The sequence below is a fragment of the Eublepharis macularius genome, chromosome 4, assembly GCF_028583425.1.
Source record: "Eublepharis macularius isolate TG4126 chromosome 4, MPM_Emac_v1.0, whole genome shotgun sequence".
NCBI classification, from domain to species: domain Eukaryota; kingdom Metazoa; phylum Chordata; class Lepidosauria; order Squamata; family Eublepharidae; genus Eublepharis; species Eublepharis macularius.
Window position 1 is genome coordinate 169,331,591 of NC_072793.1, and position 27,360 is coordinate 169,358,950.

General features: G+C 51.5%; 1 protein-coding gene across 1 annotated transcript; it reads left to right on the top strand.

Moving 5' to 3' along the window:
• The first annotated feature begins 211 nt into the window (after positions 1-211).
• Positions 212-11,002, top strand: WDR46 (WD repeat domain 46). Its single transcript, XM_054976564.1, has 17 exons — positions 212-235; positions 1,580-1,729; positions 2,380-2,529; positions 2,860-2,940; positions 3,029-3,144; positions 3,986-4,073; positions 4,169-4,230; positions 4,322-4,426; positions 5,125-5,275; positions 6,377-6,512; positions 6,614-6,713; positions 6,824-6,977; positions 7,890-8,037; positions 8,115-8,209; positions 8,970-9,065; positions 9,223-9,336; positions 10,625-11,002. The coding sequence occupies exons 1-17, from the start codon at positions 212-214 to the stop codon at positions 10,733-10,735; spliced, it is 1,881 nt and encodes a 626-aa protein (XP_054832539.1). The 3' UTR covers positions 10,736-11,002.
• The last annotated feature ends 16,358 nt before the right edge of the window (positions 11,003-27,360 follow it).

A 27,360-nucleotide genomic window follows, 5' to 3' on the forward strand; every position in this document is an offset into this window, starting at 1 on the left:
CAAAATGGCGCCTGCCTTTGACGAAGAACCCATTTGCCCTTCTTCAACATGGTGGCTCATTTCTCTTCCGGAATGACGGCCTCTCCCTGCTGATTGGAGGAGAGCAGCTGTTTTCTGCGTTCCGATTGGGCAGGGGGAGGTATCCGGAAGTGGGGAAGGTTGCCCTGGTCTTGGGGCGCTTCCACGTGGGGGAACGAGAAGAATCGGGACCATGGTGGGGGGTCTCGGCGAGAAGGTAAGTGGTCGCCTCTCTTTCTCTCTAGTGGGGCAGTGTATCCGGCTGCAAGGCGGAGTGGGGCTGTTGCTTTCCTCCCTCACTTTCTTGTCCTGCGGAGGCGTCTCGGGAGAGAACAGAACCCCCTCAGGCAAAATTCCGTACCGAGCATTTGCTAGAGAGGTGGAGCCTCTGTGTCCAGGAGCAGCCTACTTCTCCCTAATGGAGCGTGCGGCTCAAAGGCGGGGGTCTTCCCAGAGAAGGTAGGGGGCTGCGGTGGAGTGGGCCGATTCGTGGATCGCATGCCTGATGGCTCCCATGTACAACCCCGCGGGTGCAACCGCGGTGGAGCCTCGGACTCCTCCCTCCAGAATGACTGGCAGGCAGCAATTCCTATCCGATCTGGGGTCCCTTGCGAGGAGGGACTGACTTTAGGGCAGGAGGGCGAGGCAGTGCAGTGTAGTGGTTGGAGAGTCGAGCTAGGATCGGGGAGGCCATGGTTCGCATGCCCCCTGGGCCATGGAAGCTGGTTGGGCGACCTCGAGACAGTGACTTGCTCTCTGGGCTGAAGTGCGGATAAAACGGAGAGGAGAACCGTGGGAGCAGCTCGAGCCCCACTGGGGATAAAAGGAGGGGTGGGGGAAGGAAGCAAAGAAACTCGTCCTCAGGGGGAGCTTGTCAGTGGCCCCCTAGTATCAGTACCTTTCGTGGGTAAGGGGGAGGCAGCTCCTCCTCTGTGCTTTTGGCCTGGCGCATTACTTAATGGAGAAAGCGAGGGGGGTTGTTTTGTCTCCCTTTTTCTCTCTGTTTGATGCTCCTGACTTTCTCTGAGACCCCTGCAGGGAAAGGGAGGCTGACCTTTGCAGTTACTGTAGGATTCTATTGCTGCACCAAACTGCCTGCTGGTGTTGCTGCAGTCCAAGGCAGGTAGCCCAAGGATTCTGCTAGGAGTCTGTGGAGACCTTCAGGCCACTGTTCAGGCATTTGGGAGAGGGAGTGCTGTGGATAGGATCAGAGGGACACCCTGATCATGGATACATCCAAGGCAGGAAATCGAGCTCAGTTCAGACCCACTGCTGGCCCGACTTTTTCCTAAATGCCAAACCTTCCATATTCCTGCTTGGATATGCAATTCCTTTCTGTGTGGGGCTGGGTTGCCTGACTTCTTTCTGGAGGGCTGTTTCCTTTGCTCTCCTTCCACATCTAAATAGCATCCTGCTAGCTGTTGACCCTCCCTCCTGACCTCCCACATAACCATCTCTACAGTGCAGCCCATGAGCCTGACAGTTTGAAGGCCTTGGGAGTTTATGGAAACATGGTACAGAAGCATACAATTTTTTCTTCTGGTTGCATTTTGCTTCCCAGAAAAAGAGGCCTCAGAGATACTGGGAGGGGGAAGAAGTGAGAAAACCTGAACCTGAGCAGGTGGGCCCTCCAGACTCCAAGAAGCCCTACCAGGATGGAGGCCATCTGGGAAAGAAGTTGGAACCTGGCAGAAGGGACCAGATTTCCGGGGTAAGAAGGGAAGCCAAAAAAGCTTCACTGGGAGGGCTCCTTGACATCCGCTTCCCTCTGCACTCACCATTGTGCTGTATTGTTGCCTCTTTGTGTTGTGATCAGTGCAAGGCAGGGGGCTGAAGGATTCCGCTTGAAGTCCGCAGAGACCTTCAGGCCATGTTTTAGCCTGTCTTCTTAGCATTTGGCAAAGGGAGCGCTGTGGATGGGCTTTGGTACACCCCGATGATGGGTGCATCCAAAGGAGGAAATCCCCTGAATCCAGACCCACCTCTGGGCTTGGCATTCATGTTTTCTGAAGCCCCCAAATCTTGGTCTGTCTTCTGTATTCCTCCCCACCCCATTTGGACAGGCTGTTGTCCACATGGAGCTGGGGTGCCTGGCTTCCTTTCTGGAGGACCAGTTCCTTTGTCCCTCCACCTCTAAATAGTGTCCTGCTATTGGCCCCCCTCGGCCCCCACACGGCAGCCCTTGGTCATGGCTGTTTGAATTTAATTTAATTTAATTTATTATATTTATATTCCGCCCTCCCTGCTTTCGCAGGCTCAGGGCGGATAACAAATACAAACATGTTTAAAAACATGGCCATGGGAACTCATGGGATCATGGTACAGAGGTGTACAAATTTCTGCCTACTTTTTGCTTTCCAGAAAAAGAGGCCCCAGCAATATTGGGAGGGGGAAGAAGTGAGCAAACCTGAACATAAGCAGGTAGATCTTCTGGACTCCAAGAAACCCTGCCAGCCTGGGGTCCATGTGGGGAAGAAGTCAAAGCCTGGCGGAAGGGATCAGATTTCAGGGGTAAGAAAGGAAGGCCAAAAAAGCAGCCGGGGGGGGGGGCCTGGCACCCACCTCTCTGCAGTAGCTGCTGTCGCATAATGATTAAGTGGTTGGGTTGTGAATCAGAACTCTGCTAGTTCAACTCGCACTACTGCCATGAACTCTGTAGGTGGCCACTCTTCTCAGCCCCTGCTCCCTAGTGACATTATGAGGGTAATAACAAGTCAAGTTCAAGTAACAAGACTTACTTTGTTCACCGCTCTGAGGATGGCACTAATCGGGAGGGGGGGGGGAGGTATCTGAACACGTTGTTGTTGTTGTTGTTGTTGCTAGCTGGCCTTGTTTTTCTAGAAAGTGGATCCATTTCCTGGGCCAGCCGTCATCTCCGATGAGTGGGTGCAGAAATTCAGGCGAGGGACCAAACCCAAGGAGGTGAGATGATGCTGTCTCCCAGGCAAGGGCCTTTACCCTGCGGCTGGCATGGGGGCTGCCTCTGACCCCAGCTGTCTTTCTTCTGCAGAAGGGGAAGGTGTCAAACAAGCAGCTCAGGCACAAACTGGCCCTACAGGAGGAGAAGGCTGAGGCGGCGGCTAAACAGGCAGCACGGATGGATCTGCTGCTCCTGGAAGAGCCTGGGTAATTGCCCACCCTCCCCCTGCCCCATTGGAAGCTCTCGGGTTCCTCCTCCTCTCCCTCAGCACTTTGCCTCTGTTTGCCCTTGCATGGCCTGCAGGCACTTGGCCCCTCACCCTGGGGCAGGCTTCCCTGCTGTGGGCAGCATTTCTGCCTGGAAGGCTGGCTAGCAGGAGCCCATGGCCCCTACTGTTCCTGAGGAGCGCATGCCCTGCTCTCCCTCCAGCAGAAGCCGAGGCCTAGCGAGAGAGGCAGGGTCTGGCGTGGAGGTTCGGTCACCCTCTCCTGCTGTTTTTCACCAGCAAGAGGACTTTGCTGCTCCTCCAGGCCAGAAAGGAAGGCTGTTGTTGGCCAACCCAAGCAGAGGCTGGCTAGTAAGCCACGCCAACATTCATGGGCATTCTGTAGAGGAGGAAGCTGATTTCCGGGGGGGGGGTTGGCCACTGAAGGGGGCTGCGTGGGCTGTATCCTGGCTCTGGGGATGTTGTTGAGCTTTGTCTTCTCATCCACAAGTTTCTCTTCTCTGGCATGACAAGAGAGAGAACTGCCTGGATTCTCAGCTGCCCTGAGATCCTATTTGGAGACCAGAGCCTGGCGAAGGGGGAGAGAGATCAGTTTGATTTTCAGTTTCTTGCTCTTGTTTCCTTGTAATCTGCAATTATCGCCACCATGACTAAAAAAGTTGGGAGGGGGACTGCTGAGGCTCAAACGTATGCCTGATGGGTCATGACCCTCCCCCCCAGGTAGGGATGAGCGCCCCCAGACCCTGCTTCCCAACTTAAGTGTTTTGGCCTGAGATGTCTTTCTCCCCCACCCTGAGCATCCTATTTCCCTGCTCTGACAGCTTCCTGGAAGGGGACGAGGGCGAAGACACCTGTACCATCACCCAGGCGGACATTGCTGATGCTGTGGACCTGGCTGCCGGTGCCAAGGTGGGGGAGGGTTGGAAGGTCAGAAGGGAGGGCACTGAGAGGGGTGGTGTGGAAAACTGACTTTTGACCTTGCCTCCCTTTCTCCCTCCTGGCAGCGTTTTGAACTGCGTCTGGCCCAGTTTGGTCCCTACCGGCTGAGCTACACGCGCAATGGCAGGTGAGGGGGCAGCGGCTTGCCTGGGCTCTACTCTGGGCAGCTTGCGGGAGGGACTGGTCCATGTGGCACCCCCTGATGTTTTCCATCTTAGGCACCTTCTGCTGGGAGGACGCCGGGGCCACGTGGCAGCTCTTGACTGGCACACGAAGGCCTTGCTGTGCGAGATCAACGTCATGGAGACCGTCACAGACCTGGCGTGAGTAGGATGGGGTGCGTGTGGGGGTGTGGCATGTAAAGAGGCAGGGCTCTTTGTAGGCACTTGTTGTGACAGCTTGCCTGTGTAAGAGAGAGAGAGGATTCGGAAGAGAGGAGAGCCCCAAGTTTTACTTTCCTGGCTTCATTTCAACACCAAACTCATGGGGCTTCCGTGGTGTGTAGTGGTTAGAGTGCAGGCTGTGAAGCCCTGGCCCCTACTTGGCTCCTCAGTGGGTACCTTTTACCCAGTTACTCCTTCCCTCCTGGCCTAGCTGATGCGGGGATTAGTAAGTGGGGGGAGGGATAAGCTGGAAAAATCCTCACATGTTTTGGTGGGTGACAATCCAAAGCAGAGGGCTGGAGGATTGCTGCTGTCACTTCTCTCCCCACCATTTCCCCTTTCCCCCCTTTCCTCAGTCCTGATCTGGACCTTGTTTGGAGGATGAGAGAGCCTACCTCACAGGGTGCTTGTTGGCATGGGAATGTCCTGGATGTCTCTCCTGAGTGCTAAAATAAAACTTGATATAGACCCTCCCCCCCCATTTCAATCCGAGCATCATTGAGCATAGCTGAAATAAGTGCAAGGGAAGTGGTAAAATTTAACATCACAGTCCATATGATCAGTCTTGCTGTTGGGGGCACTCGTCGTGTATCTGCTACTCACTCCCCTTTCGGTCGCTTGCTGCTCTTTGCACACAGGTGGCTGCACACGGAGACGATGTTTGCTGTGGCCCAGCGCAAGTGGCTGTACGTTTACGACAACCAAGGCGTGGAACTCAGCTGCTTGAAACGCTTCCATGGAGTCCAGCGGATGGAGTTCCTGCCCTATCACTTCTTACTGGCCACAGCGGTGAGGAGGAAGGGGAACGTGAGAGTTTGGCTTTCTAAACTGCCACACAGGGAAAGAGTGTATATTGCAAATGGCAATATCTGTTACACCTATGCTGAATCATTGCACCTACACCTCCGAAATAGGGCCAAAAATTCCTCCCCCCGGTGGGCATTTTTGCTTGGGAAGCCATTAAGGCAGGGAAGGCAGTCACCACTTCTCTTCTCCCCTGCTGCGCTTCCCAGCCCAGCTGGGCCACTGCAGTGCTTCATTCCCTACAGCTGCTGCATGATGGCAGGGAACGTGAATCGGGTCCAGAGAACCTAGTTAAAAATGTGTCATTGGGGCCTGGACGGCCCCCTGCTCTGATCCGGCAAGGCTCTTTATGCTTTGTGAGCCAGTAGTTCACCTCCCCTTGTATTGGTCGGTTTTCTCTGTTTTTGTAACCCAGGAGGCCTCTTTTGAACAAGCAGCCAACGCTACATCCTATGGTAGCATGGCCAAGAACAATATTGTGGCCCTGAGTTCCACAATATAATGCGGTGTGGCTTTTTTTTTCTGGATGAAATTGTTTTTGTGGGCCTTCAAGAGGCTGCCAGGCAACTTGAGCAGATTCCCTGATTCATTAAAAGTTTTATATCCTGGTGTCCCCTCCCACACCAGAAGGCCCTCGGCTTGCCACATGTTGTGTTTCTAAGGAGAAATAGCAATGTTTCATATGTGGGTGGGTGTGCTGCACAGTTTCAAGGATTGCCTGTTGTGGGCTAGGCCAGTTGAATTACCTCCCCTCCCCACACTGCAGATAAGGATCTGGGTTTGCCCCACCTTCCCCTTTTGCTTTGCAGACAATAGTGGGTGGCTGTTGCTCCAAGGCCCTGGCCCCGCGTGTTCTGTTCCCTGCTGCATGTTTGGAGCAAACAATCCCAGTGTCTGCCAGGGGCTGGGAACAGGTTGCCCATCCCTGTGGAAGCTGGGATGGGGCTTTTCAGAGGGCTCGGCCTGGGCTCCTTCTGAGAGAGACTGCCAGCTCCAATTGGGTCCCAATGAGGGAAGCCTTTGTAACTTTTTGAGTGCACGGGGGAGGCCCTTGCTGGCGTAACCTCCCTTTCTTCTGCTACCCAGAGTGAGACAGGCTTCCTCCAGTATTTGGATGTCTCTGTGGGAAAGGAGGTAGCCACCATCTGCACCAAAGGGGGCCGTCTAGGCGTCATGACGCAGAACCCCTCCAACGCCATCGTTCACCTGGGGCACAGCAATGGTGAGCCAGGCCTCTTTTTGGGGGGGCCCCTAGTACCCTCCTCTGTCCTGCCTTGGGCTCTCTTCACCCTGGGACTGACCAGCTGCCTTCCCCCCTCTCAGGCACTGTGACGTTGTGGAGCCCCAATGTTAAGGAGCCTCTGGTGCGGATGCTCTGCCACCGCGGGGCTGTGAGAGCATTGGCTGTTGATGGCTCTGGGAGGTGAGTAGGATGGGAAGGAGGGAGCTCAGGGGTTGTGGGGAGAACCCAGAATTACGGGATAGAACAAAGGGAGCCCAACATTTGCCAGGCCTTCTGCTTTCTCCAAACAGCTACATGGCAACCTCTGGTCTGGACCGAAAACTCCACATCTATGACCTGCGGACATATCAGCGCCTCCACTCACTGCTGCTGCCCATTGGGGCTGGGCACCTGGACTTCAGCCAGAGGGGGCTTCTGGGGGCTGCCTGCCAAGAGGTGGTCCAGGTAACTGGTGGGGCCATGTATTGTGGAAGATAGTGGGGCGGTAAGGAGTCTTGAGAACCAGGGATTGGAACATCAACATATCCTTTGCCTACGGCACTCCTGCCAAAAGCCTCTAAGACAGTGGCAGAACCGATCTGATTTGAATAGCAGCCGGGGTATGGGGGTAGGTAGTCTAGTCAAGGAAGGGCAACTTCCTGTTTCATGGGACCTGGTGTAACTCTCCTTCCTGTGTTTATGGGTCCATGCTGAATTTTCATCCTCTAGAATGTTGCAATCACCCCTCCCCCAGTTTTTGCTTTCTCATTGTCAGTGGCAGAATGTTGTTGGATAATGGGACGGGGTGCATGTGTGTTTGATTGCCACCCCCATTCTAGAATCTCCATCATCCTGATTGCGTGTTTCAATTAGCAAGGGGCTCACTGCAGGGCTTGCAGCATCACTGATTGGTGCTGAGCAATCTTGAGGCTGCAGTCCTGTCCAGGTGCATCAGAAATGCCTGGCTGGATCCAGCCAGGGGCCACCTAGCTAGACATCCTTTGCAAAAATCCCAGTAGGCACTACATAGATCCAGAGGTGTTAGCCGTGTTAGTCTGTAGTTACAAAATAGTAAATAGTCCAGTAGCACCTTTAAGGCTAACCAACCATACGGTAGCATAAGCTTTCAAGAACCACAGCTCCCTTCTGCATCTGATGAAGAGAGCTGTGGTTCTTGAAAGTTTATGCTACAATATAGTTGGTTAGCCTTAAAGGTGCTACTGGACTATGACCCAATCGAAACTATCTCCTGCTTCCCTCTGTGCAGATCCGCTTAGGAGTCTCGGCTCTGGAAGCATGCCCACCCTCATTTCCCAAACCCTCTTGAGCTCTGTCAGCGTCTCCCCTTTGCCTCTTTCCTTCCTTCCTCTCTCCCAGGTCTACAAGGACATTTCTGTTTGCCCATCCAAAAAGCCTTACTTGTGCCATGCCCTGCCCCGCGCTGCCCAGGGCCTGCGCTTCTGCCCCTTCGAAGATGTGCTGGGGGTAGGTCATGAAGAAGGCTTTGAGAGCCTCCTTGTGCCAGGTAAGGATGGGCAGGGGGCACAGGGGGCCGCTTCAGAACCATATGGGGGCCTTGCTAATACCGGCACTCCATTGCAGGAGCTGGAGAGCCCAACTTTGATGCCCTGGAGAGTAATCCCTTCCGAAGTCGGAAGCAACGGCAAGAGTGGGAGGTCAAAGCCTTGTTGGAGAAGGTAATGTTGGGTGGGGGGAGGAGCGTTCCCCACATGCCCTCAGCGCTGGGCAGGATTGGATCCTGTGGGTGACTTTAAGAGGGTTGGGTTATAGAACTGAAAAAGATTTAAAAAGCCCTCCTTTTCTTTGTGCTCATGAGGGGATCCTTTGCAGAAAGTGGCCTGCAGAGCAGAGAGTAGATAACTCAAGCAAGTCAGCCAAGCTGCAGAGAAAAGCAAAAGAAAGGGCAAAAAACATCCAGCCCCCTCCACCCTGCCCCTTAGTTTGTTGATTGCCGATGAATGGGGTAACCCCATTGTCATTTTCTGAAGGGAGGCTTTCCCAGGGTCTGAACCTTGCCTACTCAGCCTCTGTCTCCCCCCCCCCCTCCCAAGAGAAACCCAAATATTTTGGACCAGGAAGTGAAATCTCCCTGAGACCCATGGGGCTGGAGAGTCTCAGCCACACAGGGAAGTCCAGTTCTGCCGCATTGCAACTCGGTCTCCGTTGATGCAGGGATGCTGCCCAAGTATTCCTGGTGGTTTGTCCGGCTGCGGCTTAACCATCGGGAGGTTCCTTTGGTTCCAGTAGGGGAGGCTTTTTTGGAATCTGGGCTCCGAATTAGTCTTCATGTCTGGTTTGGAGATGCCTGCCTCAGCTGCCTCTAGCCAGTGATGTGGCAAGACGGAATTCCAGCTTTCGGACCTTTCACCTACGCCCCTTTGTGGGGGAAGCAGGGCAGGGCCTCCTCACTGAATCGTGGCCTGCTTAATCCCACAGATACCATCAGAACTCATCTCGCTCGATCCTGGACAGCTGGGCACCGTGGACACCATCTCCCTGGAGCAGCAGCGCCAGGAGCGGGTGGCGAGGCTGGTGAGGGGCATCGGGGGGGGGCTGGTGGGTGGGCAGCCAGCTGGCAGGTTGAGAAGTTGCTGCCTGTCTTAATGAGATGGGGGCTACCGCAACGGTGCTTGGGGTGCATGGGAGAGGTCCTGATGCCAGCTCTCCCCCCCCCCCACCCCCTTTGCAGGGCTACGATCCTGAGGCTAAGGGCAAATTCTCCCCCCGGCGGCGGATGAAGGGGCGAGACTCGGCGGGCAGCCGGCTAAAGCGCAAGCAGAAGGTGGCTGCCGAGGAGCAGCGGGTAGGTCTCCAATTCTTCCCTTTGCGCTGCATCGTAGAGAGTCCCTGTTGCCACCTCCCAGCCTCGAGGTTCCTCTCTGACCTGTTTGTCCGCCCTCAAAGCTGCTGTGTGAGACAGGATGCTCGACTCGGGGAACCCTCTCTGGTCTGATCGAGCTGGGCACCCCTCTGTGAGCTGGTGTCCCCGAGCTGTTCAGAAAAGAATCAAGAGGAACTTCCCACTTTGGTTTTCCTTTGCTAGTGGCTCTCTGAACAGAGCACTAGAAGGGTGCGATCTGTGTCTGGGAACTGGCAAAAAAAGGCAGATTGATGCTGATCTGGCATGATTGAGCTTGGATCTTACGGACATTGTTCCTAATGAATTTTGTATACTTGGCGTATTTTGGTCTCGGATATTTATTATCCTGTATTGAGGCATTGTCGCTTTATATGAATAAGTACTGGTCACGTTCTCTTTTCTTTATTGTTATATAAATTATACATCTTGGACTGTTGATTGGCACTCAGCACTTTATGGTAGTCTGCTTGACTACTCTGAGGTTACTCTGTATTTTTGTGACCTTGGTTGCTATTGTCCACGGATTGACTGTATGTGATTGCCTCAGTGTTAATGACATATACTTGTTTGGGCAGTGATTGTGTCTTTGTAATGAGATATTAACAAACAAGACGAGAGACATTGACAAACATGACTTTCACTGATATTTATTGTGTATCAAGTAGTTTTTTTGTAATCCGCTGGGCTGGATTATGTGGCTGTAAGCAGCTGTAGGCAACCACCATAGGCTGTGAACAAGAGGGGCAGCCAAGCTGTGCAAAGCTCTACGCCAGAGCAGGAGAGTGGCATGAGGCAGGCAGGGCAGGGCAGGAGTCAGCTGGCAAAGGGGATTCTCATCTCGTTCTGCCCCTCCTCCCACTCCAGCTCCAAAAGAGCCCCTTCAAGCCACTGCCACCAGCTGCCTTTTAAACTCAGCAAGCCTCATCCCACTCCGTTCCATTGCTTCTCTAAAGGGATTTTTTCTGGGTTTCTCCGATTCTGTGTTGGGATCCTGTGGTTTGACACTGGGAGTCTCTAACAATAAGCTTGCAAGGGAGTCTTTGTCGAACCAGAGCATCCCAAGCCAAGTTTGAAATGTTTCCTCCATAGGAAACAATGGAGAGTGGCTGGGGAGCGCTTGTTCAGGGGCCCATGAGATCAGACAGTGGGATTCAACCCTCTTGAAATTGGGGGGGGGGGGCGGGAGTCAGGAGTGGGTTCCCTCGCTAATGCCTCACCCCTTTTTCCTCAGGCCGCCATTCGGAAGAGCTTGGCTGAGAAGGGCCAAGTCCAGGAGCCAGAGAGTCCTCCAGAGGCGTTCCCTGCCAGCCGACGGTCGGCGTTGGATCGCTTCCGGAAGTAGGCGTGGCTTCAGGAGGAAGAAATTGCCCCCTGTGGGGGTGAAAGAGGCCCTGGGCACCCATCAAGCGGAGCAGGAGCAGAGGGGTGTGCCCCCTTGGACATTTGGCCTCCTGAGCTTGCTTCCACATCGCCAGTATTCAAATGCGGATTCTGTGCCTGGCGGGGCCTCTGCCTCCCAGCGCTGAGAGGGAGGGCTCTGGGCTTCCTGGGACTCGCACATCAGAAGCCCTCCGCACCCATCAGGGACCCTTGTGATAAAGCACCTCCCAATGAGTCATTTGCAGAGTTCCTCCTGCCTCGTTCTTGATGCCGACATGTGGGGGTTTGCAGGGTTTGGAGGGAGGGCTGGGGGGAGTGCTATCAGTGTTGTGGGGTGGGGGTGCTGCAGACCTCTCGCTCGGCAGGTCCCCAGTCTAGAAAACCTGGGGTGTAAGGAAGGGGTGTTAAGGGCCAGAATCCTGGCAGTTTCCAGGGCCTGTAAAGGATGCTTGGAAAGATAGAGGGGGGGGCGGGGGCGGGGGGGGGGGAGCCAGAATCAGGAGGAGGCTGATGCCAAAGAAGCAGGAGAGACAGTGTTTCCAAGTGGTGAGTGCAACTTTGCCCCAAAATGGGGATGGGCAGGCAAGGGCCAGCACCTTCTCTTTCCAGGCCAGGGGGGAGGGCAAAGAGGCCGCCAGCCTATGTGGGGGCCCTCTGGCTGGCCCAGCACGGCTTGTCCCTAGACTCCCTGCAGGTGGATGTGGAAGATGAATTCTGTCCCAAGATAAAATGAAATGTTCCCAAGTTGTTTGCACCAGGCAAAATTTTTCTGACTTAATTTTATCACTCTGCCCCTTACATGAGTTCAGTGCAGGTTATGTGGCTTGCCCCTTCTTCATTGGCTCCTCACAACAACCCTGTGAGGCATGTTAGACTGGCCCAAAGCTACTCGGTGAACTTCCGTGGCGGACTGGAGACTTGAACCCAGACCTCCCCAGAATGAGTCTGATGCTTTAGCTGTTCCTCATTGAGAGGGAGGGCCCAGTCCTCAGGACTGACACTCCCTCCCCCGCCAAGCATGTCAAAAGTGCCCCTGAGCAGGTCAGGGAAAGGGGTTCCTTTCCAGTTGACAGTATCCTCTGCCCATTTCCCCAGCTGTGCTGAGGAGGGTTGAAAGAGGGACCGCTCCCCAACTGGCTGCCACAGGAAATCCCAAACAGCCCTGGTCCATCCAGGGCAGAAAGCTTGTGGCTTGAACTCAGGGCAGCACCCATGGATCTTCTCCCCTCCTTCATCCTCATGAGAACCCGGTGAGGCATGGCACAGGGAGAGACCAGGCCAAGGCCACTCTATGTGCTTCATGGCTTTGAACACAAATCTGTGCTCTAGAAAGCCTGGAATGCCTAAAATCGGAAGTCAACCTTGGAGGCAGCTCCCACTGTCTCGACTCCTCTTCCCGTGGAGCCCCTGGTTTCTGCCTCCCCTCCCTCCACTCTCTAGCCTCCTTTCAACATACAAACTAGAAGTTCCTTGGGGCAGAGACACATCTGATTCTGCTATGCTATTAAGGGCAAAGTGAATGAATAGTCACAGGTCATTAAAAGGAAAAGTAGATGGAGGCAAGAGTGAGAAGACCAAGAGAGTCCTTGTTTTTCCTTCCACTTTTCAAGAGGTCTTCTCCTTGACCCCTTTCAGTGGGGCTTTCATACAGGTTAAAGAAGTCTCAAGTCCCCTTGAGAGGCCCTCCTGCAGGTTGATGGTTGGGATCCTTTTTGCCATCCTCCTGAGCTGCTCCTAGTTTTGGAACAATATAGCAGGCTACCCTTTGGGCTAATTGCAGGGACCTCTCCCAAAAGCCAGGGACCTGACTGCAGGTTTCTTCTGTTGGATGGGTCTGTGTGCTTTTGGGGGGGGGGGCGGGATCTGGTTTGGATGAGTCCTAAAGAATTGGCTTTCCAATCTTTGGGTTCGTTCTGTGGCACACCCGTGCCCAAGTCATGAATTCCAGACTCAGCTTAAATAAAACTATACTTAGTAGCTTTAAGGAGTGTTTGCAGAAGCATAAAGCACTCTTACACAGGCAACAAAAATAAAACAAGAAAAACTCTAAAAGCCTGCCTATCTAAATACTTAAACGCTTGCTACCTTAAGCATCTCTGGTTGTGCGTCTTACCCATCTGGTAGAATGTGTGCCCCCCTCCATGCCTAGTTGGTCTGGCATAGGGACATGCTGAGGCAGAAAGAATGAAGGGGGTTTTGGGGGGTGAGCTGAGATGCCATCTTTATTAGAACTTCATGCATCACCTGGCAACTCAAGAGCCAATCAGGGCACAGCTGTTAATTAGCATTATGGATGTGAGAACATCTAGGGAGGACAGATGGATCCTCTCTGAGAACAGCTTCCCCAGGTCAAATCACTGGGGAACTCAGAGATTGCTTGCAGGTGTTATTAATCAACTTAGCCAGCACATTTTAAACTTAGGCCAGAACTTAAAAACACTACACTGAACCAAGTCTAGACATCCTTATTAGAACCCTGGCTTGAACCGACAACCGATGGACTGCAGCACCAGCCAGCTGGGTGGGGTTCCTAAGAGGGCTGGGGAGGGGCCCACTCATCTGAGTCTCTGACTGTTGCAGCCCCCAGCACTGCTAGCTCTCCGCAAGGTACACATGAGAGCGCCCTAGCTGGCAATGAACAAGTGGGAGCCTGAGTGTTCTAGATGGGTGAAGCTGCAAGGGGGCTGAAACCTTCTCCCCCACCTGTCCCAGATGCGTAGCCCAGTCCCCCAATTCACTCACTGGGACCCCAGTATCTCCTTACAGACAGCCTCCAGCTGGTTGGCCTGCTCTGGGGTGGGTAGGGAGCAGATTTCAATTCCCCCCCCCCCAGCCAAACTTGGTCTCAGCCTAGGAGAGTGAGGAGGAGGTGAGAAGCAGGCCTGGCAGCCTCCTCCAGCTTTTTGGGTGCCTGCCTTGGCCTTGGTTGAACAGAACAGGTCCCAGGACTGATCCCTGAGGCACTCCACTTGTCACTCTTCTCCAAGAAGACAACCATTAACAAGCACTCTTTGGGTGCGATCTGTCAACCGATTACAAATCCACCTAACAATAATAGGATCCAAACCACATTTTACCAACTTGTCAACAAGGATATTATGTGGATACTAGCAACAAAGCTCGTTGTGGGGGGAAAATACAACGGGCTCTAGAAAGGGGAGGGCAGGCAGTCAGCAAACCCCAGTGCTGGTGCTGTGGCTAACTTTAGCTTGAGGGTTTCAAAGGTTGCCTGGCAGCATGCGTTCCTTTTGTGTTCATGAAAAATTATTCCTAATTCCTCTTGGGGCTATCTTCAAAAAGTGATTTTTTAAAAAATGTCTTGGCCATAACTGAATATCCTTGCACAAACCTCTGATAATATTCAACAACCTAAGGAATCTCTGAAGCTCTCTGATGGTGATACACTCATGCCAGGTGCTTTTAAAAATTTGTCTAAGTCTATTCCCCATAGAAAACAGCAAGAGTCCAGTAGCACCTATAAGATTAACAAAATCTGTGGTAGGGTATGTGCTTTCATGAGCCACAGCTCACTTCTTCAGACCAGCTCACTTCTTTTCCAGTGTGACCATTCCATAGGCAGCCTTCCTCCAACTTAAACATTTCTTACTACAACAGAATAACCGCTCATTTGAAGAAGGCACCTTAGGCTAGATGAAGACTTGAAACCTGAGCCAAATAAAAAGTAGGGTATAAATATTTTAGTACATGAATGAATAAACTTTGTTCACTGGTGTGGTAGGATCAGGGTAGGATCCACCCTACTATATGACCACGGTGTTTTACTGACAGTAGGAGTAACTTGCATTTAGGAGCCAATCTTAATCCGTAATTCTGAAGTTTTTTCAATACTTTTAGAAGTTAGTCCTCATTTTTTAGTAACAGAGAATATAATTACACCCTCTAGGAAGGCAACTCTTTCTTTCTGTTAAATTCAAACCGTGCATCATGTTCCCCAGGGCTTTTTTTCTGGGAAAAGAGGTGGTGGAACTCAGTGGGTTGCCCTTGGAGAAAATGGTCACATGGCTGGCTGGTGATCTCCAGACAGAGGGGAGTTTAGATTGCCCTCCGTGCTGCTGAAGCGGCACCGAAGGCAATCTAAACTCCCCTCTGTCTGGAGATCAGGGAGCGGGGCCACCAGCCATGTGACCATTTTCAAGAGGTTCCGGAACTCCGTTCCACCGCGTTCCTGCTGAAAAAAAGCCCTGATGTTCCCCATCATTTCCTGAAATGTCACTGGGGCATTTGTCAATCTTCGGGGCATCATCTTAAATTGCCAGTTTCCAGATGGAGTGGTAAAAGCTGTCTTCTGACAACCTGCTGGTTCTACTGCTACTTGATAGTATCCACATTTGAGGCCCAAGACAGAAAACCATTGAGATTTCACAGGCAGTGTGAACAACTTTGTTTGAGACTGTGTATGACGGATGATTATAAAAATCTGTATAGTATGGGGAAAGGGAACATTTCTCCCTCTCCCCAAATATGTGTAATTAGGGTTACAATCTCACAAACTAAACTTTCTTACAGAGGTGGGGTTGTGGGAGTAATTCTCATGTTACGTACTTGAAGCTATACATTACTTGTGTGATTAACTCTCATGTTACATCCAACATCTGTTTATTGAAGATGTGATTGAGACCGTACCTGTTCTGGTCCCTCGTTTCACTTATAAAATGAACACACATTGGTTTTCTTACAAAGATGTGTACCTATTTGTGGCAGGACTACATGCCTCCTGAGCCATCTGGAGCACCAGACTTCCTGTTTGCTTCCAGTGGGAGGAGGGACCTGGTACTCACTGGGTCAATGACCTTCAGCTTCTGGCACCAATGAGATGATGACACTTCTGGAAGTGATGTCATCCTTCCTGGTGGAAGGCATGCTTCTGTGCTTCAGGTGGGACCAATGGAGCCTGTTGGGGCCCAACTTTGGCCTCTGCAAAGCAAAGGAGCTCTCCTAAGGCTGGCTTGATGACATTACCCCAGGAAGTGATATTGTTGTGCCCTGCAGGGAGTGCGCCCTCTGCACACTTGACTGTGTTGCCTGCTGGTGGCAGGCAATCGCCAGGCAGTTTGCCACCTCTCTCCTGTAGCTGACAATGGAGCCAACCACCAGGAGATAGCCCGCAATTGGTGGGCACCTGGGAACCCTCCCCCCAGAAATCACATCAACCTTCTCAGATGGATCAACATCAGCCCTTCAACATCCAAGGCTCACAAGAAGTAGTTAGCATCACCTTTCCCCACTACATAGCCTAAAAACCAAACTCTGTCTCCATCCACATCAAAGAGCTTCTGGCAGATGGTTTTAAAGCAATTATTAACAATCCGCCTGGTCTAGCTGCCTCTCATCCCCAACTTCTCACAACTGCTGCTGCTGATCTCTGCTGAGGACCAGAGTCGTCAGCCAAAAGCTGCTTGACCTGAGGTGTGCTCTGCCCTCCTAGAGCTGGCTTCTCAGTGCTGTGGTCCTCTTGGGCATAGTTAGGTATGGCCTGCCCCGCCGTCACCTGATCTTGTCTCTGCACATACAGGCTGGTTGTGGATCTAATCTGTGCCGGGATAATCCAATTCCCTTCATTTTTGGCACCCCAAGTCCTACCATCATCCCTGAAGCAGGTGGCCAATTTTGAGACTCCTAGCTTTATTTGTGGGTGAGTGGTGCCTACCCCAGTCAACAGTAATTTCATTGAAAAAGGGGGCAGGGGAAGGATCTGGAGATAATTGGGGCCAGGATAGTTCAGTTTTGAGCACAGCAGTGCCTGTCGACATCCTGGAGCTAGAGGACACTTTTGAGGTTCCAAGATTTACAAGTTACAAAACCTATCAAACCTTTTTTTAAAAAATTCTAAATATTGCATAACTAGAGAGCACAACATGAAAAAACAGCCCAGATAAACAATCATAAACTTCAAGGGGAAAAGAAAAAAAGTGATAAAAATTATTCTTCATAAACTCACAGAACTTCATAGCCGCTAGGAAATACGTAGCAAATGATTAGTAATATAAGGATTCCTGTCAGATAAAAGATGTAAAACTAACCACTCGTCAGAATGACCTTTAAACTTAGATAAAAGAGAGCTTATTAGAAAATTCCTCAACTCGGTGTAAAAATTACAATAAAGCGGAACACGAGAGAGAAATTCAGGAATTCTAGCTCTATATTTGACACTTGAGATGGCTTGACTCAATAAAAAAAGCCACATCCTCCAGTTTGCAAGATCTGAGGAAATCTGTTAGTGATAGGATGTTTTGGAGGTCTTTCATTCATAGGGTTGCCATAGATTGGCAGTGACTTGACGGCAAATAACACTAGGGGGGTGAACTTTGGGTTTTCAATTTGTTTGTTTTTTAATAGCTTTTTATTAGTTTTCTCATATAGGAATAGGGGAGGACAAGGGAACAAGTAGGGAGGGAATATCAAATATATATCATAGAGTCTGCTCGAGTTAGAATTCTACTTATTTATGTCCTTTCAATTCGGAAAAAATACTCGAATTGGACCCAGTGTCGGAGACCCGCATCGGCTGGGCTCTCTACCTGCGGATGATTCCTCCTCAGAGGAGGGGGGACTGGAAGAGCCAGCGGGAGCCCCACCCACAGTCCCTGAAGAGCCATCCAGCGACCAGCAACCCAGTCCCTCAGCGCAAGGTAGCAAAGGAGAGGGCTTGAACAGAGAGGAGGAGGAACCGGTGCCTCAGAGAGCCAAGCCTTGCGAGCCAGCAGCAAGGCGGAGGGCTCGAGCAAGAGGTACGGTTTGGGAATGGTGAAAGAGTGTGCGCCTGCAAGTGCAGCGACAGGTGGAGCTGAACGCTGAGGACGAGGCAGGGCAATCAAGTGAATGAGAAACACCTGGCCCTCATCCTCTTATGCTGTCCTGAGCTTGTAAGGGGAGCCCAGCGTGGGAGCAACGTTGTTCACCACTCCTTGTGCCCGGCAGCTCGGCTCCTGGGAGCCTCACCTCTGCCTTGTACCCCGCCCTCGCTCGGATAGACCTCCTGTGTCCTGACCTCGGCTTTGTCCTCAATCACCCTTTGCTTGTCTCTGCGTTGAACTGACAACTCGGCTTTCAGACCTTGGCTTGGCTTTCTGACTCTCCTCTGCTTGCTCCCCTGACGGACAGACTTTCTGGCTCCTGACCCCGGCATGCTTTGGACTCTCGCTCTCTGCCTCCTGCTCAGCCCAGCGCCCAAGCAGAAACCCCAGCCCTGACCATGACACCCAATCTGTAAAGATTTGAGATTTACTAATAGGATCCAGCATGCTGGCCCTGATTTGGAAATCCCAAAACAAAGCTTCCTGAAGAATTTGGGTTGCTTCAGGAAGCTTCAGGTCCGGGGCTGGGTTCAGTTGGCAGGCCAGGGGATTCCCCCCCCCTCCGCCTATCAGGTGAAGTTTAAAGGGCCCTTTCCCTGCCGCTTGCAAGAGGTAGGGACCTTTAAACTTGGCCCAACCAGCCCCAGCCCCCAATCACTCCCACCCACCCCCACTTACCTTAGGCTGGCAGGGCCACAGTGATGGTGGAGGAGGAGGCTCCATGGTGGTGGCAGCTCTGGCCTTCTCCACCACCCAGCTGGCCATTGCAGGCCCTGGAGGCAGTGGTGCAGCAGCAGAGGAGCTGGCTCCGGGCTGTCCAGCCCTCAAATGGCAACAGCAGCAGCAAAAGTGGCAGCAGAGTCCCTTCCTTCCCCTCAAATGGCAACTACAGGGGGGGGAGTGCAGGGAAGGTTGGGGCGAGGGGGCCACTGCAGGGGGGAATAAGTGCCGGGTAGGTTGGGGCGAGGGGGCTAAGTAGGTGTGGGGGAGCTGAGACAAAACTCCCCCCCCCCGCACTTCAGTATGCTCTGAATCTTTACGGAGCATACCGAAGCAATTTAAATACCCAACTCCTGGGTTCCCTCGAATTTTTTTCCCGCTTCGGGTAAACCCGAAGTGGAAAACCGAATCTTTTGGCCATGCACTCCCCTACATAATACACACTGCCCTACACAGGTAGAGTCTTTCCTGATGAGGAAGTCTTGATAATCTACCGTGAAGAACTGCTGAAGGCAAAACATTAAACCTTGTGAGCATAAAAGCTCGCTCATAACCTCTCCACCACCACCAGTCTGAGAACAGTACAGCTTTTAAAAGTGAGTCAAGTAACACACCAATTGAATTAATTTTCTGCAAAATTAAATACAATCAATTGCTTGAAATCAACTGAATAAAAATGGAGGTCGAGCCAAAATTTCTTGAACGATTTACACTTTTATTTATTTATTTATTTATTTATTTATTTATTTATTTATTTATTTATTTATTTATTTATTTATTTATTTATTTATTTATTTATTTGGTAACGTGCTTTGCTTCCTGCTGATTACCAGATTTCCAGGAAATATTTTATGTATCTGGAGTGAACAAAACAAGTAGCTGATTATTTAAGCTAAGAAGTGTTCCTAACTACATATTTAATAGTATGAAGCCAGGCCCTAGTTTCCAAATATCCCAGCCCTTTTCTAAACAAAATGGTTGCATATGCTACCAAAGTTTGGAAACCCAAAATGTGATGCAAAAAGGGAAACAAGCTGATGGGGAGAACCCTCCTAAGCCCCCCCCCCCACTAGTGCCCATGGATCTGTGGCGCTGTTCGTCCTTTTCCAAGGGATTTTCGCAGGAGAGCCATGTCTGCTGCTGAGCCCAGGAAGATATGGCCAGGAGAAAATGATCAATAATTTTCCTGTCAACTCTAGCAGAATCCAACAATTGTAGGGTGGCTGCAGTTGACAGAGCTGTTAGTGGCAGAAAAAGAAAAAGCTACTCCATGGGCCGGGCCACTAATGCCATCACCAGCTGCCAGTGCTAATCCCCTGCCCTGCAGACAGGAGGTATACAGAGCAGAAAGACCCCCGTGATGCTGCACCCCAACAGAGATGCATGCCTCAAGAGGAGCACTGCCCCATAGTGGGGAGTTACACTGAAGGAGCAGACAGGGAGCCCACCCACCTGCTCGCCCAACCCCTGTTTCTAATAAGGGCCCAGCTGGCAGCTGAAGTACCGCTCGCTCATAACCTCTCCACCACCACTAGTCCAAGAAACATGCACCTTTTCCAGGAAAAGTAAGACTGGAAAGGCAGTGGGACCTAGCAAAGGTTGCACCTGCAACCCCTGGCACAAAGGAACAGCCCCCCCCCCCCAAGTCTCAGAGAAAGAGATCCTTATAGACAAGTGGGGGGCTGGTTCTGAAACAAACAATGAGAATGCCCTTTGGAAACAATGGGAGAGGCTGAAAGGCTCATTGGATATGATGGGAGGCATGAATGCCCATTGACTTGCACCAGCTCCATTGAAATAACATTATTACATGGAAAAGATGCGAGGAGAATGTGGCATGGACCTTGAGAGTAGTGCTCTGGTGCTGGGATGATGGCCCCTGGGACCAGAGGAACTGCTCTGGGGGCGATTATCCTACCCCCAGAGCAAGATTTCCAAAGTTCATTCATGCCTCTGCAAACAGCAAAAGGGAGAGTGATCTGGCCTTGCAGGAGAGGAGCCCCATAGATCCTGGGACGTCGCTCCACACACACACACGCTCCCCATCCCAGCATCAACCTCATCTCCCGCATGCAGTGGTCTTCTGCCTGGCTTATCAGATGCCAGCAGCAGAATTAGAGACTGAGAATCCTCCATGGTGTAACCCCATCCAGACACACAAAGGCAACACTCCAAATCCCACCCTGCTGTCTGCAGTAAATTTGTGGGGGGGAGGGGGGCAGCTGAGTGGAGCAGGGGACTTGAAGGTACTGCTGGATCTCTGCTCTTTTGGCAGCAGAGCCACACAAAGGCAGGGAGACACCTGGAGCCTCTTCAGGGCCACCACATCGGTACCAGTCCAGAGACAGAGACCATTTGCTGGGTTGTGTAAAAAGACAGCCCTACAGGTAAGTGTGTGTGTGTGGGACCTACTGTCACACACAGGCAAACAGACAGAGAGAGAGTAGTTGTTTGACAGTGACTTTACTGAACTGCCAAAAGTGAAGGGGCTCTCTGGACACGTGCTGCCAACTTCCCTCACCCAGGTAGGGAGCTGCACCTGTTTGTGCAGCAGTCAGGGCCAGAAGAGCCATTCCTTGTGCTGCTTACACAGGACCGGGGTTGATTCACAGGCTGCCTGGGGAACTGCTCCTGGAGCTGGACAGAATGGCACTCGAAAAGGATTACTGACAGCTGGAACAGCCATGCTCTTTGGCCTCCCTGATAGGTCATCACCTGCCTGAAATGAAACACAGACGTGTGGCGACTGGCCTGGCCTCGTGCAAATTACAGTCAGGTCTGCCACATCCTGGGAAAGTGTCCATGGCCAGAGGTGACAGTGGCGGCTTCATCGTCACAGGTACTGTTGTCAAGCATATGATGGATGGTGGAGGTCCAGTTAGATTAACATAACAGATTCTCTTTGGAAATAGACCAGTCTCAGCAATCTATGGAAGTAGAAATATCTCTTTATTCTCCCACTCCCATCTTAAAAGATACTTTTGAGGATAAGAACCATTTGATTAAACACTAATGTTCCTTGGTATGCATTTTTGTGTGGTCGTGTTCCAAACAAAATCCGTCCAATAATACTCTCTTTTGTTCAGAAATGTGGGGAAAGCCCCAATATTTTAAGAATCCAAATAAACAAAAAAGACTCCCATACAGAGCTTGCTTAGAGTCAATACATTTGACTTTTAAAACTTGTTTTAAAAAAATACTTCCAGACACTGAACACATTCTGTACTTTTAAATAAAGAAAACATGAAGTAAAAAAAATGGATGCCCCTCCAGTGAGAAAGTGTTCCTCGTCTGCATTAGGATGTTCCGCTCATGCGGGGCTGCTTGAAATTCTGATCATGTGTGGGAGACAGTCAAGAGGTTGCATGGCTGCCACAGCATGGGAGTTATGAAAGCAAGCACCCATTCACCCCGACCCACAGCTGTGCTTGCTCCTCTGACCGAGGGGGGATCTGAACAGAGGTCCAACATTGGCTGTTGGAAGGTCCCCCATAGCTGTTGTGTTGAGCATGGCTTCCTGGACGACTGTGACAGGCTTGGGAAATGCTGATTTATGGACAGGGGCTATGCCCCACAAACTGGTGAATCTCAACCACAGAGGCCAATGTTTGGGAGACATGGGTGAGGGTAGAGGGGAGGGCCAGTGTGAACGAGCAAGCTGGGGTGGGTACCTCCCCAGCAGGAGTGATATCTGAAACTCTGATGGTGATCAGAGGCAGAGGAGGCTGTGGATGGTGTGGGTCTGGGGGTGAAGCTGGGACTAGAAGGGACCAGTGAAATACAGGATGGATCGGGAGGGTTGGCGGTAATTGCAGGCGATAGGCTACGGGATTAATCTGGTTCGTGATAATGAAGGGTCCAAGGAACCGGGCATCCAGTTTTCTAGAGGGCCTCTGGCTGCGGATATGGCGGGTAGATAACCAGATCTGATCGCCAATAGTCAGGGGGATGCCAGGTTGCTGTTTCCGGTCCGCAGCCTCCTTGTAGATTTCCCTGGCGAGCTGTAGTTGTTCCCACAACAGTTTGTGCATGGATTAGAGTTCCTGGAGGTGATCGTCAGCAGCTGGGATTCCCAACGAGGGTGCAGTGCTAGGGAAGAAGCGAGGGTGATGGCCGTAGTTTGCCATAAAGGGGTCTGCTGGGTGGAGGAATGCACTGCATTATTATATGCAAACCCGGCCAAGGGCAGTAGGGCTAGCCAGTCATCCTGTTGATGGTTTGTATAGCATCTCAGATACTGCTCCAGGGTAGCATTTGTGTGCTCGGTTTGTCCGTCTGATTGAGGATGGTGTGCTGAGGATAAGTAAACTTGGGTGCCAAGAAGTGAGCGAAGTGCCTGCCAGAACCGAGAAGTGAATTGAACTCCACGATCAGAAATTACATTATCCGGTTGCCCGTGGAGTAAAAAAACATGCTGAAGCTACAGTTGTGCAGTATCCCAAGCGGTGGGGGGGGGTCCAGAACAGGGAATGAAAATGGGCCATTTTTGTGAATAAGTCCACCAGCACCAGGGTGAAGGTATGGCCTCTGGAGCAGGGCAGGTCTGTAATAAAATCCATAGAGCTAGTCCTCCAAGGCCCAGTGGGTGTAGGTAGCAGGTGCAGAAGACCAGAGGGTTTGCCAGGGAAATCCTTGGCCCATCTACATGTTCCACAGGCTACCACGTAGCAGGCCACAACTGATTGCACCTGGGGCCACCAGAAATCACAGGTCAATAGATGGGTAGTCTTGTGGCAGCCAAAGTGCCCAGCAGGTCTGGAATCATGAACCAGTTGCAGGACTTTCGTTCACAACGATCCTGGTGGCAAGAGTAGTAGGTATAGGGTTGTGGGATGTTGGAGGAGGTTGAACGTTGTGACAGCACCGCTCTAATGGTGGTGCTGGAGGCATCTGTCTCAGCTATGAAGGGTAGCTGGGGATCTAGGTATCGTAGTACCGGTTGCGTGATGAAGTGTGGCTTCAAGGTGTGGAATGCCTCGTTGGCTTCCGGTGTTCAACGGAAAGGTTCTCATGGCTGGAGAAGTCAGGTGAGGGGGACGGCTATGGATGCAAAATGGGGGATGAATTGCCGATAATAGGTGGCAAAACCCAGAAATTGCTGCACATCTTTCTGAGAATGGGGGCTTGCCAGGTCTGTACAGCTTCGACCTTAGCTGGGTCCATTTGGATTTCCCGGGGCGAGATCACATGGCTGAGGTATTCTACAACTGGCATGTGGAATGCACATTTTTCCAGTGCTGGGGTGTTGAGACACGTCCCGGGAGTAAATTAATATATCATTCAAACAAATGATGACAAACTGATCCAGGAGATCACAAAAAATGTCATTCATAAACCTCTGAAACACTGCTGGTGCATTAGTCAGGCCAAACGGCATGACTAGGTACTCGTATTGTCCATATCTGGTACTAAAGGCGGTTTTAAATTAATCGCCTTCCCGGATGCGCACCAAGTTGTAGCCTCCCTGAAGATCCAGCTTGGTGTAAATCTAGGCTCCCTTAACTTGGTCCAAGAGGTCAGAAATCAAAGGCAGTGGATACCAATCTCGGATGGAGATTTTGTTCAGGGCCTGGTAATCATTGCAAAGCCGGAGTTCTCCACTTTTCTTTTTAACAAAGATGACTGGGGCAGAGGTGGATGAGGTAGATGGGCGGATGAACCCTTGCCATGGATTGGTGCTGAGAAAGTCTCGGAGTGCGGCCAACTCGGGCTCCGATAATGAGTACAGGTGTCCCACTGGCAGGGGTGTGCCGGGAATCAAGTCAATGGTGCAATCATAAGACCGAGGGGGAAGTTGGTCTGCTCCTTTTGCCTCAAACACATCTCCAAAATCTGCATATACCTCAGGCAGTGCAGAGGCCTCTGTTGCAGCGGCTGCAATTGGACCCGGGCACAGATTTTCATGCGGGCATGGCTTCTAGAAGTGAAGGTCTATCTGGCCCCATCGAATAACCGGATCATGGCAGTGAAGCCAGGAAAGTCCCAAGATAAGTGGAAAATGAGGGATGCTCATGACATCAACGCAGAGCTGCTCAAGATGATGCTGGATCTGCAGGAGGAGGTCCTGGGTCTCCTCGACCACCGTCCCAGAATGCAGTGGCCGCCCATCAATGGCCTCAACTATGGTGGGGGTATTCTTTGCTCGAAAAGGAATCTGGTGCTGTGCTGCAAACTTGGCATCCATGAAGCAGCAGGATGCCCCTGAATCTATCATGCCGTACACAAATAGCCATTGGTCGTTGGGCAGGCACAGCTTTACAGGCACAAGGAATGGTTTGGGATGTTCACAGGAGGCACTGGCCGTTCCAACGAGTTGTTTAATGGGAGTCCACTCCAGGCCTATAGCTAGGGTCATTCTTTTTGCAGGGCAGCCATCAGTATAATGGCCCGCCCCACCACAATACTAGCAGAGGTTGTGGGCATGACGCAGCTCCTTTTCCTCAGGAGGCAAGTGGGTACAAGGCTGCCCAATGGTGCGGATTCAGCCATCTTTTGGGTGAGGCCTGGGGCAGAGGCTGGTGGCCTAGCACACGGGTTTGTCTTCGGGTCTCCAGTCACCCATCAATTCGAAGGCATAGGAAAATGAGCACTTGCAGTTCCCCCAGTCGTTTGGATTGGGCCACTTCATCCAATACTTTGTCAGACAGCCCTTCCAGGTACTGGTCGATTAGGGCAGCTTTGTTCCAGTCCAAGTCCTGGGGCAGTAACTGGTATATTGGGCCACGATCCCATCCCCCTGGGTGAGGGCGTGTATTCTCTGGTTTGCTTTGATGGCTTTCAGGGGGTTCGCAAAGGTGGCAGTAATGTGGGCTACACAGTTTGGAAAATCCCCCAGCAGAGAGGATTTGGCCAGTAACAAGGGTGTGGCCCATCTTGCTGTCCCCTTAACAGGCTGAGGATGAAGCAAACTTTGATTTTATCCGTGGGAAAGTCTCTAGCCCGGAGTTCAATATACAGCTGGCACTGGGCGAGAAACACTGGGAATTCCTTCACATTGCCCTCAAAACTCAGGAAGCTTCACTGGGCATTTAGCTGGCAGAAGTGCAACAGGGGCAGCAAGTAGGTTAGCAATCTGCTGCTGCAAAGTCACCAGCGCTTGAGTTCATTGCAGTACCTGGTTCTGCAGCATTGTCAGGCTCCCCAGGATGGGCGTTGCCACGTCTATGCCGGGAAGTTTATGGCGTGGCAGCAATCTGTCATGGGCTGGGCCCACGCAAACTGATAGTCCACGCACTAACACGAAGCCAAAGGAGTATTCAAGTTTCAAAAGCCAGGTCCAGTCCATAGTCAGAGCACAAGGTAAACACCAGGGGTGTGTCCAGAATCCAAAAGCCAAGTTCAGTCCAGTCCATAAGTCAGAGCACAAGAGTATCAAGTCAAGATGCAGGCAAGAACAAGATGCAAGGTTGCAGGAAGTGGTTGCAGGTAATCAACACATTGCTTCCACACCTGGCAGTTTCTCCAGATTGGCTTTTATAGCCAGGCGTGGTTTTCAGCCAGCTGCTGGGGCTCCACCCTGATGCTGCTCATAATCGCTCTCCAGCAGCTGGCTTTGGCTCAGGAGATGAGCACTGCGCTGTCTCTCCTGCAGTTCCAATCTCGGCCATTGTCTGCAGCATTCTTTGGGCGTGGGTGAACCTGGCCTTTGGCTGCACTGTACCTGTAGCCTTGGATGTCCCTGGCTGAGCTTCCCCTGTGGTATTGGGGCCAGAGGGTGCTGGTGTCTCAGTTGCTGGCTGTAAGCTCTAATCAGCCAGCAGCTGTTGCTCCTGATCACCAGCTTCTGCTGAGTCAGGGCTAGGGCTGGCTACACAGAACTCCCCTTCTCCTGAGGAGTCCTGGATGGCTACATGAGGCTCCTCTCCTCCAGAGGAGACCTCATCCTCACTGAGTCCAGACTGGGCCATGACAGGCTGGGAGGCAGTGGAGCGAGCCAGGCCCCTGCCTGCCTGTGCTTCTCCCCTGCCCGCCTTCAGGGCCGCCTTGCAGTGCTTCTCTGTGTACCTCCAAGCCCCTGAGCAGGCAGCTCCCTCCCCACAGAGCCACTGAGAGGGTCTCAGCTCAAGCTGCAGCCACTGATGGGAGGGTCAGTGCCAGGCACCCTGGAGGATCATGCCTCCCTCCCTCCCCAGCACCCATTGGCAACCGGATCAGGCCGGGTGGTGAGCGCAGCTGGGAGCAACTCTCCTCTTATCCCTGATAGGGACGTACTACCACGCCTGCTCTCTGGGATACTGGGTGACTCGTCGGCAAGATGCTTACTCAATTATATATATAGATAACGGACTGAATGCATGGATTTGATGTCTTGTTACACTCTCACACAATCATTAAATCTATGAAGATTATGCAAATAGTTTTAGGCAGATTTTCATACTAGACTGTATTAGCAGAAAAAAAATTAACTCCAGTAGGACCATTAGAAAGCCAAAATATTCCAGAGTATAAGCATCTATGAATCAAACCTCACTTCTTTAGATGCAAATGAGAATGAAGACCCATCAGCCATCACATCCCATTTAGAAGGTGGGAGGGATTTTATAAAGAAGGGCCAGCAGGAGTAACAATGCAGAGGTACAATGAAAATGGTTGTGCTTATCAGAAGTGGAGAGGTGCGCTTAGAGATTGGAAAATACAAGAGAATACATAAACAGAAATGTGTCACCCCTCCCCTCTCAGGACTGGAAACAGGTAAAATTTTATAAAAGGCAAAACAGAAAAACATAAAGCAAGGCATTCATGAATTCATTAACAGGACAATGGATTCTCTTCAGAAATGTCAGTGGTCTTGGTGGATATTTATACATCTTCTGTAGACTTTTCTCATCTGCTATCAAGTAAGTTAAACTGGCTGAAATCCATCAAGCAGCTATTATTCATCTTCAGAGGAACAAAAGCTTCAAGTCAACTTTAGACATGACAATAAAGATCTCTGCATTCAGAATTACATGCTTAAAGCTGAGCCCTCTCAGCAATGGGACGACTCATAACGAATAGCCAATATCCAGGTGCTCTTGTCTGGCTAAGGATTGTCATCCCTGGTCCTGTTGCA

Bases quoted from the DNA above. Each gene is read 5' to 3' on its own strand.
- WDR46 (XM_054976564.1), top strand. From the start codon at position 212: ATGGTGGGGGGTCTCGGCGAGAAG. The intron at 4,231-4,321 runs GTGAGGGGGCAG...TTTCCATCTTAG, and splicing joins AGCTACACGCGCAATGGCAG to GCACCTTCTGCTGGGAGGAC. The intron at 6,513-6,613 runs GTGAGCCAGGCC...CCCCCCTCTCAG, and splicing joins TCACCTGGGGCACAGCAATG to GCACTGTGACGTTGTGGAGC.